The 18,389-nt window shown below is 39.9% G+C and overlaps 3 protein-coding genes across 4 annotated transcripts in view; 1 reads left to right on the plus strand and 2 right to left on the minus strand.

Annotated features, from left to right (window-relative positions):
• Window positions 1-4,375, minus strand: part of pde11a (phosphodiesterase 11a) — a 45,557-nt gene extending 41,182 nt beyond the window's left edge. The window contains exons 1-2 of the mRNA XM_063499390.1: window positions 3,105-4,375; window positions 2,436-2,594 (exon numbers count right to left, since the gene is read on the minus strand). Coding sequence (XP_063355460.1) covers window positions 2,436-2,594; window positions 3,105-3,893 — 948 coding nt within the window. The 5' untranslated portion in view covers window positions 3,894-4,375. The remainder of the gene's footprint in view (window positions 1-2,435; window positions 2,595-3,104) is intronic.
• An 840-nt stretch (window positions 4,376-5,215) lies between these two features.
• LOC134645322 (cytochrome c-b) lies at window positions 5,216-6,898 on the minus strand. The gene is made up of 3 exons (XM_063498719.1): window positions 6,771-6,898; window positions 6,051-6,224; window positions 5,216-5,950 (listed from the first exon to the last, which is right to left on the minus strand). The coding sequence occupies exons 2-3, from the start codon at window positions 6,220-6,222 to the stop codon at window positions 5,805-5,807; spliced, it is 318 nt and encodes a 105-aa protein (XP_063354789.1). The 5' UTR covers window positions 6,223-6,224; window positions 6,771-6,898; the 3' UTR covers window positions 5,216-5,804.
• Window positions 6,899-13,434: 6,536 nt separating this feature from the next.
• The window catches only part of osbpl6 (oxysterol binding protein-like 6), a 46,684-nt gene continuing 41,729 nt past the window's right edge, over window positions 13,435-18,389 (plus strand). For both annotated transcript variants that reach the window (XM_063497238.1, XM_063497239.1), the window contains exon 1: window positions 13,435-13,724. The gene's annotated coding sequence lies outside the window, so the exon portion shown is untranslated. The remainder of the gene's footprint in view (window positions 13,725-18,389) is intronic.

Below are 18,389 nucleotides of genomic sequence, written 5' to 3' on the forward strand. Positions count from 1 at the left end.
AGCATTTCTTAAAGCAGATTTTACTAGTGACTCGGTTGTAATATGGCCTAGTCACCCTTTAAATGATAGTTTTATACATTTTGACAGAGGTTTAAAATGCCAAAATAACTAAGAGGAAGAGTTTTCAAAATAGGTTCCAATCACTTCTACTGGCGTGGCCTACATTAAATATTATGATATTTTTAAGATGTAGTTACTAATTTCAGGGTTTTAAGCAGTGTATTAAAACATTAACAATGATTTTAAACTGAAGCCAAGCAAGATCTTGAGAAACTAATCAGTTGTAATAACATTTAAAATTCCAAGATGTACATCTATTGTGTCATCTGATAATTAAAAGTAATTTAATGAAGCCGATTTATTTATCAATTTAAATATTAAAAACAGAATGGAGGCTAACTCTAAGTTTAATGTCACAGAAACTGAAGAATCACCCAACAAACTGGAGGGAATGGAGAAAAGAAATGTTCCCTGTTTATAGGTCACAATGCAAAACAAAACATGAAAGGAGGCAAAATATGAAGAAAAAAACATCCTGTTCTTAAAATCTTTGCAACTGTAAACTCATGAGTGTTGCAGCGCTGACGGTAATGAAAAATGACAGCTGGCATCGCTACAGCCCTGCTGCTTGTGTGCCGCTAACACCACAAAACAGTGTCTATGTACAAAAAAAACAAAACTGAGTAACATCCCTGAAATGCCACACATGAATCATAAAGCATGAGCATTACTTCAGGGCTATTCTTTCATCTGTACTTTACTTCAATGTGCTGCAATAATAACAAAAAAAGTTGGAGGCCTTGCTAGCAGCTCTGTAAAGCCATGGTTAAAAAGCGCTATCATTATCACCACAGTTTCCTTGCAATGGAAATTATAACATGCTGATGGTTTGCAGGTTTACTATGTTCATAGTCTACTTGCAATGTGTTCACATTGTAATCTTTTCTCTGGTGTTAATACTGTTAGTTTTGCAGGTTCAGGAAATCCAAATAATGGCACACTTGAAATTTGATCTGATCATCGTGCAAGAAAAGTGTGAATGAATTTGAATTGATGGCAACCATGGTTTTTGTGATTTCATCACATGAAATCCTCTCTTTTACTATCTGCGACTAAATATGGGATATAACAGATTTTTTCAGATCTTGTATTCAGTTTTTTATTTAAGTCTTATGAAGCATACCAACTTTTGTGAAACAGGCTTGCATGTATGTATTGTTGAATTAAACTATGGAACGATAAACTGGCTTCTTCTTAACTATAATAGCTGTTCTTGGTTTTTTGGGGGGGGGGGTTTTATCAATGAATGTAAAACCTTTTTGTTGGACAAAATGCCTGTCCCCATGAGTTTGAAGGCATTTTTGAGACTCAAAATTGGGTTTTAGTGTCAGGGTTACAATTAGGTTAAGGTTATGTTTAAGCTAAGGCTTAGGGTTAGGCATTCATTTTTGATGGTTAGGAATAGGGTAAGCAGCTAGGGATAGCATTATGTCACTACGACATGAAAATAGGACTGTGTGTGTGCATGTGTGCAGGTTATAGCCAAATATTCTAAAAATGTTTGTGCCAAATTTCATCGCTGTTCATACAACAGCTGTTGAAAACTTTTCTAAGCTTTCATAAAACATCAAGCCAGTGACCAGGTTACTAAAGTGATCAGGTGACATCTTCAAACATGAAGGAACCATATTTCATGCCAATCCCTAACCTAGATGTGGACGTGTTATACAGGATAATCAGAAACAAAGACATGTGCATTCACCCCAAACATGTCAGCCTAGTGCTAGAGAAGAGGTCACAGAATCTCTGCAGTTCAACCTGCCATGTGGACCAAAGAGGTGCACAGGCCAGTTGATGTAGCTCTTGTACAATGTTACAAGTGTGGCTAAAATTCATGCCCAAACTATCATTTTACCCAGGGACCATGTGGCTTTATTTGTTTCACTGTGATTAAATGCAGTCTGTCACATTTCCTTCTCTTGCTTTGCCAGTCTATGAAATGTAACATTAGGATTTAAGCACATAAATGTGTTATTTCATCTTTGCAATAATTTAACAAAACAGAATAAAAATGAAATAAACAGTATGCATTTATTGAGATAAATTACCGATTCACTGTGACTTCCCATCCTTTTACCCACAAGCATTGTTTCTATTTATGTAAGAATGAGAAATGGTGTGATCGAAAACTGCCCCAAATATTATTTTTATTTGTGTAGTGCTTTATAAAGTCATTTGATTCACGTGCACAAAGTTCCTGTGGGAAGGTTTAGTGGTGTAAGATGTAAGAAAACAGGGAGGGATCAAACAAAGAACAAACACATAAGCTTATTCTGGACACACCAGGGAGAATGCACTGTATTAGAGAAGCATGTGTGTGTATGTGTGTCTTCTTTACTCAGTACTTGTGCTCATAACTGTAATGATTAAATTACCTTCTCATCATCTTCAGTGAAGAGCTCTCCACTTGAATTCTTGTTAATGGCCTGAGCAACTCCAATGATCTCTCCATCACTGTTGCGAATGGGCATGCACAACAGTGACTTGGTTTTGTACCCTGTCAGCTTGTCAATTTCATCGCTGAACCGACGATCCTGCAAGCCGTAGGCACAGAAGAAAAGACACAGTGTAAGCACTTGTTGGAAAAGAGCACTTGCTCCCTCTATTTTTCAGATGACGGGGCACTAAACATAAAGATCATGACTGCGGGTCTACAGGAATGTCAGTTTGATGGACATCTGCCGAGTTAGGAGCTTGTTCTACAAAAAGTAGTAAAGTAGAGCAATGTGGTAAGGCATTAGTGTAAATGTTTGGCCAGCCATTAAGACTTTTACATCTAAAAAGGCTGTTGCCATTATTAAGCACCTTTATGTAGTTGCTGTATTAAATCACGGTGGACTTGAGGGGGGAAAAGAACAAAAAACACTTTTTTTATTACTCTTATGTGATTTGTGTGAACGTGTGGTTTTGGCCCAAGCTATCAGCAGTGCTTTTGTTCGTCAAACTGTGAGAGATAAAATGAAAAGCTGCACGAAAACGATCTGACTCCCTGCCTGTGACAGATGGAAATGTACAAAAACACATGCACACAGAGCAGAAGGCACCTGATAAGCGTCAGGGATGTTCACTGTCTCCCCGTGCTCGGCTACATAACCAATGATCCCTTTCCCCCACGGCACTTGAACTTCGTCTGAATTCATTGAGGGTAAAACTGTGGTGCCTGCGTGCACGTCAAAGAATTTGGACACTAGCGTTTGCTTGTTGCCCGTTCCCTCCACTAAAAACAAGGAGCACCGGTCTGCATCCACCATAATGCAAACAAACACGAGGATCTTGTAGCTGAGACTCGTTAGATCCAAGTCGTTTGATATGTCTTTTACAAGCTCCAGGAAAAACTCTCGCTCGTTGTGTTCTTTGAGGTAATATTTAAAATCCACGGCTGTGGAAGGGTACTGGGGGATGTTGACTCTGGACTCCAGCAGTGCGCTCAGTATGTGCGCAGTGGTCGGGGGCAGAGAACTCGCTTTCCTCAGCAGTGCTCTCCTCCTCATGCTCGTCAGCGGCTCCTGCGCCCTGGTATTAACATGTTCGTCGTATGTCCTGTTGACGTTGATTGCCTTGGATCTGGCGAAAGTTTTACGCAGCTCCTTCTGAGACGCTCTCCGCTGCAAACCGTCACATTTGCTCGCCCAGCTGTCCTTGCACGGGTTGCTCTTCTCCTCTCTTGTCTCGGCCGGAGCTGAAGCCGTTGGACTTTTGCTCGCCTGGTGATTCTTGAGCCATTTCTCCACCATGCTATAATTCCCCTTTCTGTTCAGGTAATCCTCGAATAACTCGGGATGCGAGTCCAGAAAAGTTTCCACGTCAGAGAACAGCATCTTTGACACTGCCATGTCTGTTCTTCAGATGGTCCTCAGAGAACCAAATCCATGAAGTCGCGCAGAGAAATATCATCTATGAGGCTTTGCTGGAGGGTTGAAGACAAGAATCGTTTGACAACTTCCAAGGTGCAGTATGCTTGGAGCATCCCTGGAGCTTCGGCTACATATCCAGCTCCACTCTGTGGGGATGGAGACTCCCTTTGCGCACCAGCATATTCCTCCACAGCATGTCCACGCCGTTTTCACTTAATGTAAGATCATTTAAGCAGATCTAGGTTAAGCAGCGTGGACGCAAACTGATGCTCGCTGGGACTGCCACGGGCTTTGAAAAGACAACAAACAGCAACTACCGAGCGTTACTGTCGTGTGCGTCTTCTAGTGTGCAAATGACGCTGGCTGTGGTTGGCTCGGTCCCACTGATGCTCGTTTCGTCACACGAGCAGGAGCTCAGGGTTGCTTCAGTACGCAGCCCTCTGGACATCTGAACCGTTTGGCCCCTATTACAGGCTCCAAGTATGAAAATGACGAGGATAATACTAACTTCTGTCTGTCCAGCACATATTATACAGAATGCGTATGGTTACCTGTGCAATAAGCTACACAAAAATATAAAACAGTAGACTATAGTGGTAGATTTGTTGCACACTGTTCATAACTTTCAGGATTTCGGATCCGTTCCAGTTTTGTAAGGCTTATCTGAAGCAAAGGAACCCCATGTGGGTGAATTAACTCTTTAACATGATTCAAATACAATGGATCTCTGTGCATTCCACAAAAAGGCTTTTCTGTGATAATCAGTGAGTGACAGTCGACTAAAAAAGAAGGAATTCATAACATATATTAAACATCGTCTGCAGCGGTCTGTGTCATTTAGTTATATAACCGCGACTTTTATCGCTAGTGAGCATGCCAGATACTCAAATTCCTTTATACTCGTTCATCTGTGAGTAGGTGTGTAATTTGAACACTAGGGGGAGTTGTAGTCCACAACTTGGACAGTGATACAGCTACCAGCACAAATCTGACTACTATCATGAGCACCTCATTGTTCAGCAATCTGAATTCAAGCGTGAAACCTCTAGATTTGATAAGCAAGGTTAACTTCGACATGCCTTTATCTGCTTTACATGACCCCCACAAATGCATTCTGTGTCTTTTTGACCAGTATTTTCTTTCTCCAAATGTGGTCAAACAACTCAGAACAGGTTTCAAAGTGCAGCAGTTTTTTTCTTAAATAGCTTCATATCAGTCACAGCCTCGTAAAGATCACTTCAGAGTTCCTTGCTTCTCTCTCCCCACTAACAACTCAAATCCTGCAAGTAGTGCCCCAGTGTGTCATGTTTATTCAGTTTTGTGATAGAAATCCTGCACATCGTCTGGCATATAAGACAATGAAGTACACCACTCTAATCTTTATTTGACTGACAAATCAAGTGTATCAAAGCCTGGCAAGCTGCCTCCTCAGCATTTTATGATCTCAGGCAAAACAAAGGTAAAGAAATTCTCATCATGTTTAGTGTTGTTTTATTCAAATTCAGAAACGACAACAGACAGCTGAGGTAAGAATCAAACCAGAGAAGGCACATTCATCCTTAGAACAGACACCTCTTCAAATAACTTGATAACAAAACAACAACCTACTCACCCCAAAAAATACTGGACAGTTAAACATTTTTTTGGTCCCTACATTATGGATGCACAGTATATTATTTAATAATTTATGTCTGAAACCTGTTCAAACCAGGAGATATTTAGTCCACATCAAGTAAACCTGAGACAATGGCAACAACTTATCATCCCAGTGCCACCACAACTGATTGCTCTTTTGCCTTATTTTTTGGAGAAAAAAAGACAAGTCCTGGATCTTGAACAGTTTGTTAAGGCACAAAGATTGCTAAAAAAGGTGCACAGATATGGAGATCTTTATGAAGTTGCCGATTTGAGATACGCTATAAGGTCAGCTCGCTCAGTCTTCTTTTTAATGCCAGCGAAGATCATCTTTGTTCCTGGAATGTATTTCTTGGGGTTCTCCAAATACACCATCAGGGTTTCCTCATTCCAGATAACCCCTGTTTTAAAGTAGGCAACAACAGGTGAAAGTAAGGCTTAAAATCAAGTTTGTGTGATTTACAAGGCTGGTTAAAGAGTGCATGCACACAGAGTATTCACCTTTGCTCTTGTTGGCATCTGTATAAGTGTACCCCTCTGCCTGGCCGGTTTTGCGTCCGAAAAGACCCCAAAGGTTGGGTCCAACCTTATGCTTCCCACCATTCTCCACGGTGTGACACTGGGCACACTTCTGGACAAATGTCTTCTTGCCCTTTTCAACGTCTCCAGTCATTTCTAACAAGGAGAAAATACAGGCTTAGAACAATCACAGCATAACGGTATACACCAATTCAGCCACAGGGGGGAGCTCACGTGCTAGTTGCGCAACTATGCCCCTGGGGGCGTTACCAAACTGGCTCTCACAGTATTACTAAATTACACCGCTCCTATTATGAAACCAGAGAAAGGTGTTTAAAAGCGCGTTTGCTATCCCCTTAAAGTAAATTATTCCAGTAAAAATATCAATACCACCTCACACTTGACATCTTATTCCAAGCTAAACCTGTAGCGATAACGTCATATATCAACCTTACATAAAACATACCAAAGTCCATCTTTTAAATATCACTGACTGTAATGTAATGTAATGTATCTAATGTGTGTTAAACTCAGACAGCTCCTCAGATAAGGAAAAAAATAAGCTAGAATATCCTCTTTAAAGACATCAACCGGCGCTGGAGCACGTTTCATGTTAGAGGACCGACGCAGACGGATTTAAATCCGTAAAAAGTTGTGAGCACGAAGAACAGAGAACAGCAAACCTCACATTTCAGTAATTACCGTTTACGTTTCCTTTACGCGCACAATGAAGAGACTCGCAGCTTCTTGAATTTAATCCCCCTGCCGGGTTCCGTCACACCCGTTTCACGAAAGTTTCACAGACTTGCCTCCTCTCACAAAACTTTTAGTATCGCTGAGACGTCATCAGTCACCTGACCTGCGTCGTCGTGCACGTCATGACGGGATTTTGAAAGCGCAAGTAAGATTAAATCTTCGCATTTAACCGATTAATCAGTTCAACATAAAAAAAAATACCACACTAATAAATAAATAAATAAACGTCCGACTTACTTGTTTTCTTTGTGTGTTTTACTATTTTTTATTTTCGCATTTTCTAGCCCAGATCTCTTATTGAAAAGAGCAATTTTTGTATACTGCTGCAACCAAGTGAAGGATATTGTCACCTTATGGAGTCACAATTACTGGACTCTCTTTGCCATCCCACATGCCTTCACTTCCCACACACTATTCACGCAGGAGGCCTTCAAATGAAACACTTTTTAATACTGACATGGTATTTAACCATGGTATGCCTGCCATGAAGCTTTATACTGGATACAAGTTTATATATATATATATATATATATATATATATATATATATATATATATATATATATACATACATATATATATATATATATATATGTATGTATATATATATATATATATATACATACATATATATATATATATATATATGTATGTATATATATATATATATATATATATATATACATACATATATATATATATATATATATTGCTCTTACATGTTCTTGTTGGCTTTTAACCAGGACCTTAAAGTGCAAACTTTCCTGTTACCTCATGTCAGTACATGTGTTGGAATGACAATAAAAGTCCTCAAATTCTTGAAAAAAGTATAGACGCATCATTTGCTTTAACACATTATGCCCTAACAATGTGTCCATGTTTGCTTGTATGTACCAAGAAATTTTCCAGTCATGACGTGTCTTGTGGAAAGTGAGCAGACTGATGAACAAACATTCACAGTTATGAACCAGCAGGGAGTCTGGGTATGTGGGGGGCGGTTCGAGCTTATTACACAATTGCACTGATTTGCTGCTGGGGACTATATATCAACAGTCCACCTTTAGATGTTTACCAGAAATTTGCACTTGGCATTGAAGTGTGACATGTTTAAACCAGCCTGGTGAGACCGTCATTGATCTGATTGTAGAGGAATGACGCTGCTTTTTCTTGTGTTGCTTGTATCTTTAATTGTTTGTGTGTGGCGTTTGTGTTGTGTTGTCTGTTACCTAGCTTCCTGGACGTCGTGTGCTAGTTATTCATGTAATACTTGTTTTCACGTTATGCTTGCTATGATTCTATGTAATTAGTGGGTGTGCTGAAATGTTTCTGGATGTGTGTTTCGTTTCTTTTTACTACTCAGCAGGGTTTTCCCTTTTTTTAGGCTGCCACTGGAAATGATATTTTATAGTAAGATTTTTTTCTTAATGACTTGCCTGCTTAAATAATGCTTAAGTCTCACATACAATTTGGGTCAAATTTGACATTCAACAGTAAAAATCCTCTAATGTGAAACTGTACAGTCCTTGTGTGTTTTTAATGGGAAGGTGGGGTACCTGATAACCCTGATGAAAGCCACAAGCTGAAACGCGTTGGTCAGTCAATAAAGTTGTTCCTCTTCCCCTAAGTGTTGCTGGAGTTCCTGCATTGTGGAAAGTGGGGTACCTTGACAGTGTCACGAGACGTGTTCCCACAACATTTGCTTGTCCTGCAGTTTTTATGTTCTCCTTAGGCTTGTGAAGTCTTCCTCCATGTAGTCCAACTTCCCGTTGGTCCAAAGACATGTTAGGTTAACTGGTTAGAATAAAGTGCTGTATGAATGTACGTTTAAAGCGTGGCTTGAAAGTGCATGACATTTGCACGTGCAAGCACAGTCCCCTGCAATTTAACCAGATAATCTGAAAATAAACAAATGACTGGAAGCTAAATGAGATCATGGGAGGGGTCATAATTATGATGATGGTTATAAAAGCACCCGTGCTGCCATTTCGGTGAGTGTGGGAACCACATGTGCAAATCCCACTCACAAAGTTTCCTACCACTACTCTGAATCCACAGACTAGTTTGCAATAAACAAGTTTGCAAAACACACCGGTCCACTGTGTCCATTTCACGCTTTGTCTTTCCAAAACATGTAAACATGAAGACTCAACACAGAAAGACCCCGGCCCCATGATGGAACTGAACTCAGGACCTTCTTGCTGTGAGGAAACAGTGCTAACCAACCAAGGGACAACTCCCACTAGGTCATTTTTCTTTCCAAGCTCCTTACATTACCATGACCTGGATGACAGAACCTACACAGACACAGTGCTAACCACTGCCCTATAATGCATTCATGTTTTATGTAAAACAAGACATGTGATAACTGACATTTTTCTCCACAAACAAGTGTTTTAAAAACTAGTAAAATCAACTCTTGCTCTCTTAATTTGACCTCTCTACATTAATTGAGGATTTATATTCCATTTATTAATGTCAGCTTATTTATATATTCTAAATAGATCCAAAATTTGGCATAGACACCTACTATAAGTGAATTATTGGCTTGGGTTAAAACTTACTCTGAAAACATGAAATATAAACTGTATCAAGGGGTTAAATTAAGAAGGCGTTTACACCTCTGTCGCACGTATTCACATTATGTCATTGTTTTGTTCCACCATCTTCTTCTTTTTGTTTGCTCCCTCATCACCCTCAGTAATTAGTTCATTAACTAATTCTGCAAATTTCTTAATACTTGTGGTCTACAAGGCTGCACAGGTGAAGAGGGTGTAGAGCACAGGGATTAGCACAAGCATCCCTCAGGTTCACATAGTTCTTATTCTGTATGTGTGATTGCTAATCTTAAGTGACAATAATGCATGCAAAGTCAAAGACCCAGGAATAAAGGGTGTTTGGCAGTCCATTTGCTAGTAGGACAGCAGAGGGGACACACATAGTGGATATTAGTTTATGGTTTCATTACCCCTTAGAAAGCCTCTCAACTTAGCTCTGCACATAAAACATGTGAAAAAAATCCCATGAGTGTACAAGCTTCTATGTGACTGACACTGGCAACAAACGCTAATGAGCAATAAAACAAAACACACTAAGTTGCTTCTTTTTTTTCATTTGAAGCAGCAGGCTTATTTGAGATTAGTTTCACCAGCAAGATGAGTGGCAAAGTGTTGCACCGTGACATGTACAAATGATGCAGGCTAATTAGAACCAACATCCGCTGGCTGTTGGAATCAAATAACCACAGAAGTTTAATCACTGAGATTTCTTTCACTGGTCGTTTAAAAAATCCATGTGACCAGAAAAAATATTATCTATAGCCTAAGATTAATATATTGTCTAAAATTTGAGTTCCTCATGAGATGAAGCTGATTTGTTAGCACTCTAAAGCTACCAACCGGCTTTCAAGGCACTCAACACTGTCTGACAGATAAATCATAGTTATTTCCAGTTTTATCTACAGCTAACTGGAACATCCATAGGACAGAGCTACGTGGACTCTGCTAAAGTCATCACTCTGTTTACCTAATGAATGAAAGTCCATCCACCTTCGACCCTGCTATCAAGAAAACCATCTGGGAGATTGCAGCATATGCTTGTCTTGGCCTTTACTAGCCTCTCTCCAGTGATTTTTTTTTTTTGGGGGGGGGGGGGGGGGGGGGGGGGGTTGGCTAGAAAAGGGAATCTTTTTCTTTCTAAAAAATGCAATTTGTATGTCTTATTTCATAAATTCTCAATCTTGTGACTGTGCACGTGCTTTTAGTTTCACCCTTAATGTACTGTGCATTATTCAGTCAAGTGTTGCCAAAGATGAATAAACATAAAGGTGCAAACATGACAATTTTAAAATGAAAAGCCAGCTGGTAATTTATTTTGGCCATGATAGATCGGATGATGTTACCGTATGTGTGGTAATAACAGGTTATTTGTCCACCAGGGAGCACTGTTTTGTTTGAGTACAATACCTTGAAAATAGTTCTTGCAATAAATAAATTGGAAACATTTTCCAAAATATGTCTTTGTGTTGTGCTTTTAAAAATATAACTAGGTTAATTTGGGTCAGATATTCAGAGCTACTGGCCACACAAATCCAGATTACAAATGAAATGCCCGTTTTTAGAATTTTAATTATTGATTAGTATTTTTTATTTTAAGCACTAGTTGTCATGAATAGCTTCCAAATAGACATGTGTGTAAGTGTATCCATGTTTTAAGTGTTTATTAATACACTTAAAGCACTTTGAACCGCATAAACTGCATCAACTTACAAACATAGTTTGATTGATTGATGGATAATCAGTGTATTTTTGTGTATATAAAAAGCAAAGTACATCATAGATGAAAAATTCAGTGCACATTATAGCCATGAGTCTTATCTTCTGTCTTCTTTACATCTGTTATTTCACATACCCTGTTTAGTTATTGCACATAAGTCTAGCCTGTGATTGTTTGTCTGCCATTTATCTACGTTATTGTTTTTGATGTTCGTCTGAATATCTATGAGTGAAAATGAAAAGTTCAGTATTTCCATGGACAGAAAATACTCTGATGCCTTAAACCAGGGGTGCTGAAACTGTAGCTCCAGAGTAGCGTTCAAACATGAAAAAAACAAAACAAAACAGTAAAATGTGAAGAAATCTGCAGAATGAAATTTCCAAAACAAGAACCATATTGTTGTTGACAGGTTGAGGGCTGATTGCTGTTTGTAGCTAGGGTGACCAGATGAACTGCACTGCATTTTTATCCTTTGTCCCTCCTCATCCGACATATTGAGATGATTCTGATTTGATTCTTACAAGAAATATGGCTGAAAAACAGAAAAACATCAGTGTAAAAACCCAAAGATGATCAGCAGACAGAAAAGCAGCTGAACTAACAGTAATTAAAATAGAAAACAGAAGTACACGGGTGGACAAAAACAATCACATAAGAACATAAAGATGTGTTTTAACTTTCATTAATGCTTAGAAGAAGTTTGGAAAAGTGCATTTCAATACAATGCAGATTTGCCCTTTTTATGTCATTGATGCCAAACATTTAACCTCTATAGTTTATGTGTATCTATTAAGTCAGAGCCATATTAAATCAAGTTTATTTATATGGCGCAAATTCACAACAACAGTAACTTCAAGGTGCTTTATACTGTAAAAACCGCAACAATCCAGAGACCCACCTGTGAGCAAGTGTTTTGCAACAGTGGGGATGAAAAACTCCCTTTTAACAGGAAGAAACCTCCAGCAGAACCAATCTCAGCAAGGGGCAGCCATGCACTGCAACTGGTTAGGGGCGTGAGGGGAAAGAGAAACAAAAAACAAGAGCATATGGAAACAGGACAAAGCACAGGCTAAAGGATAGAGGAGAACTGCTTTAATTTCATACTGCAGTGGTGTGTGTGGAGAGTGAAAAGTTGTGAGTGGAGAAGTGTTTAGTGCATCACATGAAGTCCTGCATGAGTTTCAAAAAGGAACGTTTTAAACCGAATCTTTAAAGTAGACAGGGTGCCTGTTTCCTGAATCCAAACTGGGAGCTGGTTCTGCAGGACGGGGTCCTGAAAGTCGAAGGGTTTGCCTCCCATTTCCATTTTTGAAACACTAGGAACCACAGGGAAGCCTGCAGTCTGAGACCAAAGTGCTTTATTACTGTGGTGTAATGTGAGGTCAAGACTTTGTATTTATTTCTGGATTCAACAGGGAGCCAATGAAAAGGAGACAATATTGGAGAAATATGATCACTTTCTCTTCCCTGTTAGTACTCTCGCTACTGCATTTTGAATTTCCTGGAGGCTTTTTAGGGAACTATTAGAATGACCTGATAAGAATGAACTACAATAGTCCAGCCTAAATGTTATACTATGATACATGGTTTTTCGGCATCACTCCAGTAGAGGATATTTCAATTTTTGGGGGGATATTGGGCAAATGAAAGAAAGCAGTACTACATATTATACTTGTTTGATGTGCACACTGAAGGAGGCATCCTGATCAAAAATGACTTACGGTGTTACTGGCAGTTAAGATAATGCCATATAGAGCAAGTATCCAGTTAGTTACCATGTTTTAAGTAAATTTGAGACTACTTTTCAGACTACCTTAATCTACTTGGACAAACAAAGACTCAAAATGAATTTCAAAGTAGGCCTAAACATGCTAATAGATATTTATTACTCATTTTTACTATATATGTAACATATATCATTTTATAACTCTAACAAAAACATGGTATTACAGTACTAAAGTGCAAAGCTGAAGTATCAAATAATCACAAATACCTACTGCAGAGAAGAATAAGGTTCAAATATTTCAGTTATTTTTCATTATTTACACCTATCAGTAATTTTAACATCAGCAGACTGACTTTTGTGGCTCAAAAACACCTCTACTTATTTGTCAACACCAAAGCTCATTCATTCCTGTGTGCTTCCCATTGGCTATAAAGCTGCAACCATACAGGGTCATGCTTGCATGCTTGCATCACCTCTTCTGTCTACACTCCGGCCCTCCTCCGAGTCCGAGCTTAGTGTGACTCCATGGCCACGTTTTGTGCCCAGCCACCATTCACCGGTATTTGATCCATTCCGGCGATTTCTTCCCGCTCAAAGCCAATCTTGCTGCAGGGAGGAGCGAGCGGAGTGCAGCTGAGCGGAGCAGAGCATCATCACAGCCCGCATTCAAGAAACAGGCAAACACAGCACTTTTTTCCTATTTTTTAATGTCACTTTCCATCATGTTCTAGCCTACAAGTCTACAAGTCGTTAACACGAAGAAGCAGCTATATCCCATGTGGACACATATGGAAGCCGCTTGTCTCTGAGGAACTGGGAATCTCTGCCCAGTCAAGGGGAGACCCGCTCAATTGTTTCCTGCGCCAAGAACTGTAAAGACATGGTCATCACACGATATCTGGGGTAAGGACACCAGCTTTTCTGTCCCTCTTTCACAGCAGCCTCAGTGGCCACATTAGAGGAAACTATCGCGCTCCAGCAATGCCGTTGTTGGATTAGGACGTAGAGCTTCTTCTTCCTCCATCCAGCCGCTCTCACACACACACACGCAGACCTCAGCTCTCATCCTTTTGTATTTGCATCCTGAGTGAATCACCAGTCAGACATGACCACCTAGCCGCTGCTGACTGAGCTAACTGCTGCTAGTCGTTACCACACGGGGATGATGATGATGATGATGGTGGTGGTGGTATTATCCACGGCTCCCAGCACATCATCATCACCACATCGTGATGAAGCGTCCGTAAAAAAAAAAAAAAAAAACACACACACACACAGAGATGCTTTAATGAAGCATTAAAGTAGCAACGCTGATGATGTAGACGTAATGCGTCACTGACATTTTTACCTTTTTCACTGAGCTCCATGCTTGCTGCTCCAGTCCCATTTAGACTAACTCCATGACATGCTGGAGCATTACTCAACAACACGACCTCCCCCCCTCATAATCTCCTTTACCCCACTTATTGTGCTGCCAGTGATGAAACTAATTGAGAGTTAGCCAACTTCTGGTGCAACTGACAGGACGGCTCCACAATCTAGCCTCCTTTTTTCCCCCCAACTGAAGGTCAGCCAGTGACTTTGCAGCTGTTTAAAATAGCCTCCAATCACATGAATTAAAGAGCAGCAGAGGAGACTGGGAGATCTCAGTGCATCTGTAGTTTTTGGCTGACATGCCTTCTTGAACAGGGGGTGATTATTGATTCTCTTATATACAGTACTGATCGCCCCTTCCTGCTGAAGGTGCCCCCATCCCGTTTACATGATATCCTTGCAGAGCCTATATGGCTTAATGACTGATAGAGGGAGGGGGGGGAGGATTGTGTCTGGTTATTCCTTTCTTTGCCAAGCAATTAATGTAAAGTAAAATAGTAATTACACCCACTGACTCGTTAAATTAGTTGAGAAATGCAAGCAGAAAGTTGACAATGAGTTAAAGCAGTATTCAGACGGTCTGATGACTCATGCACGGCCATCCCTTGTGTTTGCTTTAATGAAGGGTTTTTGGTCGTTACCAGCACGCCACTTGTTCATTCTCTCTTATTAACCTCATTTGCTTTGTTTTGTTTCCTAGAAATAGGGTGTTTGGTGTCAAATTGTAGTGATACCGTTGAACTGGGATTATGGAGACGTTTAAGTCAAACATCTAACGCTAAATACTGCGTTATCTCAGAGGGACTTTATCTGAATCACAACATTATATACAGTAGTTCTTAAGACTATTGCACTGTGTGATACCCAGGTCTACCCAGGTGATGTAATATGCAGCATTGAGAAACCGGCTCTGTCCAGCTGGGGCTGTTTTTTAAAAAACTTATTTGTAACAAATCAGACAAAACTACTTAACAGAGCTTAGCTGCTCATTGCTTCCAGATGTCGCACAAGATCTACATCTAAATGCGCAGGTAAATGTTCAATATCGACCGACATGCATTATTAGTCAGCTGTAAACTCAGACACCACTTGTCCTCAAAGACCCTGTAATGTAATGTAATATAAGAACACGAGTCTACCTTTGTTGGCTCTCTTTAAATATGCAACAGTGAGGGGGCGGAGGGTATCAGTGGACTTGTTTTGCTATAGCGTGCTAATCAATAATGCGATATTCTGTTCCTTGAATGTGGTGACAACACAAACAAGCATGTCCTTCTACCCCTGTTAGGGCGCTGGTACCATTACACGTCATCGTATTACCTGTTTGTGACGAGCGGCACCCTTAACGCCTGTGTGGCTTTGCGTTTAGTGTGTTGACAGCAGCCAACGTGAAGTTTAAAGTGACTTCTAAATGTGTTCCAGTTTTCACTGGTTTGTTTAGTTCTGGGTCTTCCTCTGCTCGACATATTGAGTGTCTTAGTCTCAAGTTTGCTTTCTTCATCCCTCTCAGATCTCACAGAGCAGGCCGCGAGGTAGTGGGATTGCTTTCTCCCCCTCAACAGCCCTGTAGTGCTCTTCTCGGCTTGACCTCTGTCAGAATGGATGATAGCTGCTCCTTAATTTGTGGACCTCTTGTTGATCTCTGATGGAGACCTGTGGCTTTGTTCTCGCCACCCTGACTAGCAGAAAGACCCTGCAGGCTGTAGGAATGTGCATGTTACTCAAGGACACTGTTGTTATTATTGCAGGTGCTGTAAGTTTGCGGTTGCCTGAAACAAATCAGTTAGTCACTTTTTTTGTTGTGTTTCGTTCCCTTAAGGTAAGAGAGATTATAGAAGTAGAACAATTCAACATAACCTTTGTTATCCTGTGTACTGTGACTGCATCAGCAGATTTCTTGTTTGCACCAGGCCTCAAACATTAAAAGAATAAAAAAACTGAACTCAGTGCTTAAATGTCACTTTGAACTGCCCGAACCTCAGAATTACACTTTTAATATTCCACCAGGGAAATTTTTGGTGTATGTAATATTCAGTTATACTATAAAAAGGACAAGATACTTGGTTTTTACATCTTTACTGAGCTGCCGTATCTGTCAACGGCCCGAGCAGTGACTACAAATCCTGCAGCCTATCTGCTGATAGTCATGCCACCGTGAAATCCCCCGATCTTGCCTGATCCGTTTAGTACTTGGACATGGAGACTGTCTGTGAAAACCAAGTACCAGAAGTCTTGGGATTGGTGTGGCTCAGGCAGTAAAGCAGGTCCTCCAACAGTCAAAGATCGTTGATTTGATCCCCGGCTGTAAGAGTGTCCTGAACCCAAAACTGACACCTCAATATTTACTGCATTGTCAGCAAGGGTAATGACCACTCTTTAAGTTGTATATATGTTATAAATACACTGGTATTGTAACCAGTAGTGGCAAATTAAACCAGTGCTTGCTTTATGCCAAATAATTAATTTAGCTTGTTTGTTCAGCTTGTTGTAAGTGTCCCCAGAGGGTAATGAGCACCTGTTGATGGCGCTGATCTTAGGTGAAATTATTTTTTCCACATAGAATTTGTCTCAAAGTTTTCATCATTGCCTTTGACTGTGAAATCCCCTCTCCTGAAACTCAGTTTCCTTCCTGGAGCATGAAATGAGATGGAGAAAAGTTTTATGTGACTGAGCATAGAGTGCATTTAGGAGTAAACAAGAGAGATGGGAAAAGGCAAGTTTGGGGGTTTCTTCTCTTTTTTTCTAGATGGTGTCACACACTTTAGAACCAGATAAGTGTGTAATACATCAGCACAGAGGAACAGACGACAAGGTACAAAAATGCATCTTTAATTACTGTTGCCCAGCTACCATGCAGTGCAAGTTTACTTAAATAAAACAATATATATTGGCACTGGTGCATACATATATCTATATTCATAACAAACAGTATCATGCAGTTGCTCTAAGGCACTACTGTACCCATTTTCCTAAGCAACTGTTGGTTTAACCAAAGGCTAAACCTGCAATAAAGAAACAACAGTTTAAGGTTTTTAATATGTATTCTCCATTATTAGTAACCAGCTCATTTATCATATTAAGAGTTTTTGTGTCTTTATCTTTAATGTGTGTATTTATTAGTGTAGATTGTAGCTGCTATTGATTTTTCTTTAGGTTTTAAAGGCCAGACTGCGGATGGACATTGCACACCACCTTGGGTATAAAAGCTGTGGTCTGTGGCATGGTTCATGTGCCATACATTTGCCTATAAACATAAACTAGAAGTAAATAAAAATTATGGATCTGTTCTTAGCACATCTTCATGTCAACGGTAGAAGAACTATCGCTCTGATGTTTCACAGAATCATTCAGCGGCAAAATGTCCTTCCATTTTTTAAGGTTCGGTGACATTTCTCAACTTGAGGCGTTCAGAAAATGTCGACAGAAAGATCCTCCCAGCTGCTTACAACTGCCTCTTTTGTTCCTTTACATGTCTGAAAGACGACTGAAGGATCCTCTTTGTCTCCTAGGATCGGAAATCTTAGAAACCACAGTCCATTATCTGACTTTCAGACTTTCAAACCGTACTATCACAAGGGGAGGTTAAGGAGGAAATTGAGTGCACATATTCTTTTGTAATTATAAAAAAAAAAAAAACAAGGAGCCTTTTTCCTTTGGTATATAGTGTGCAGTGTTTGAGTGAAGTACATAAAACAGTATAGTTTTTATTGCAGTCTCACTCAGCTCACTTCTATTCAGTTTTATTGCTTTAAATGGGAAATGCTGAAGCGCAGCGGAAGCAGATGCTCATCCATCATCCATCATTACACAGAATAAAAGCCATCAGGGCCATAAAAACAATAAATGAAAACAATACGCAAAAAACAAGGAAATGAAACCAATAAATAGGAAGGAGTTTATATAAGATTACATTGGCTTCTTCTTGGAGCATCTTTGTAGTTTATTTACATAAATACACCAAACAGAACTGCACATTTATAAAGATGCTATAGTGTTTGGTTTGACTTTGCAGAGATCTTGACCAGGTGTTTCAGAGGTGTTCGTCCTGTCTGCTTAGAGCTGCACCATAATCATAGTGACTGGATTTAGAACAATAAGCTCATGACTCATCGGACGTTCCCCAGTACGATGACTGGCTTTGTGTGGCGCAACGCTGCCGTCCGTCTAAGTCAAACAGACATTTATGATGCTGGC

Source organism: Pelmatolapia mariae, linkage group LG16_19 (assembly GCF_036321145.2).
Source record: "Pelmatolapia mariae isolate MD_Pm_ZW linkage group LG16_19, Pm_UMD_F_2, whole genome shotgun sequence".
Classification (NCBI taxonomy): Eukaryota; Metazoa; Chordata; class Actinopteri; order Cichliformes; family Cichlidae; genus Pelmatolapia; species Pelmatolapia mariae.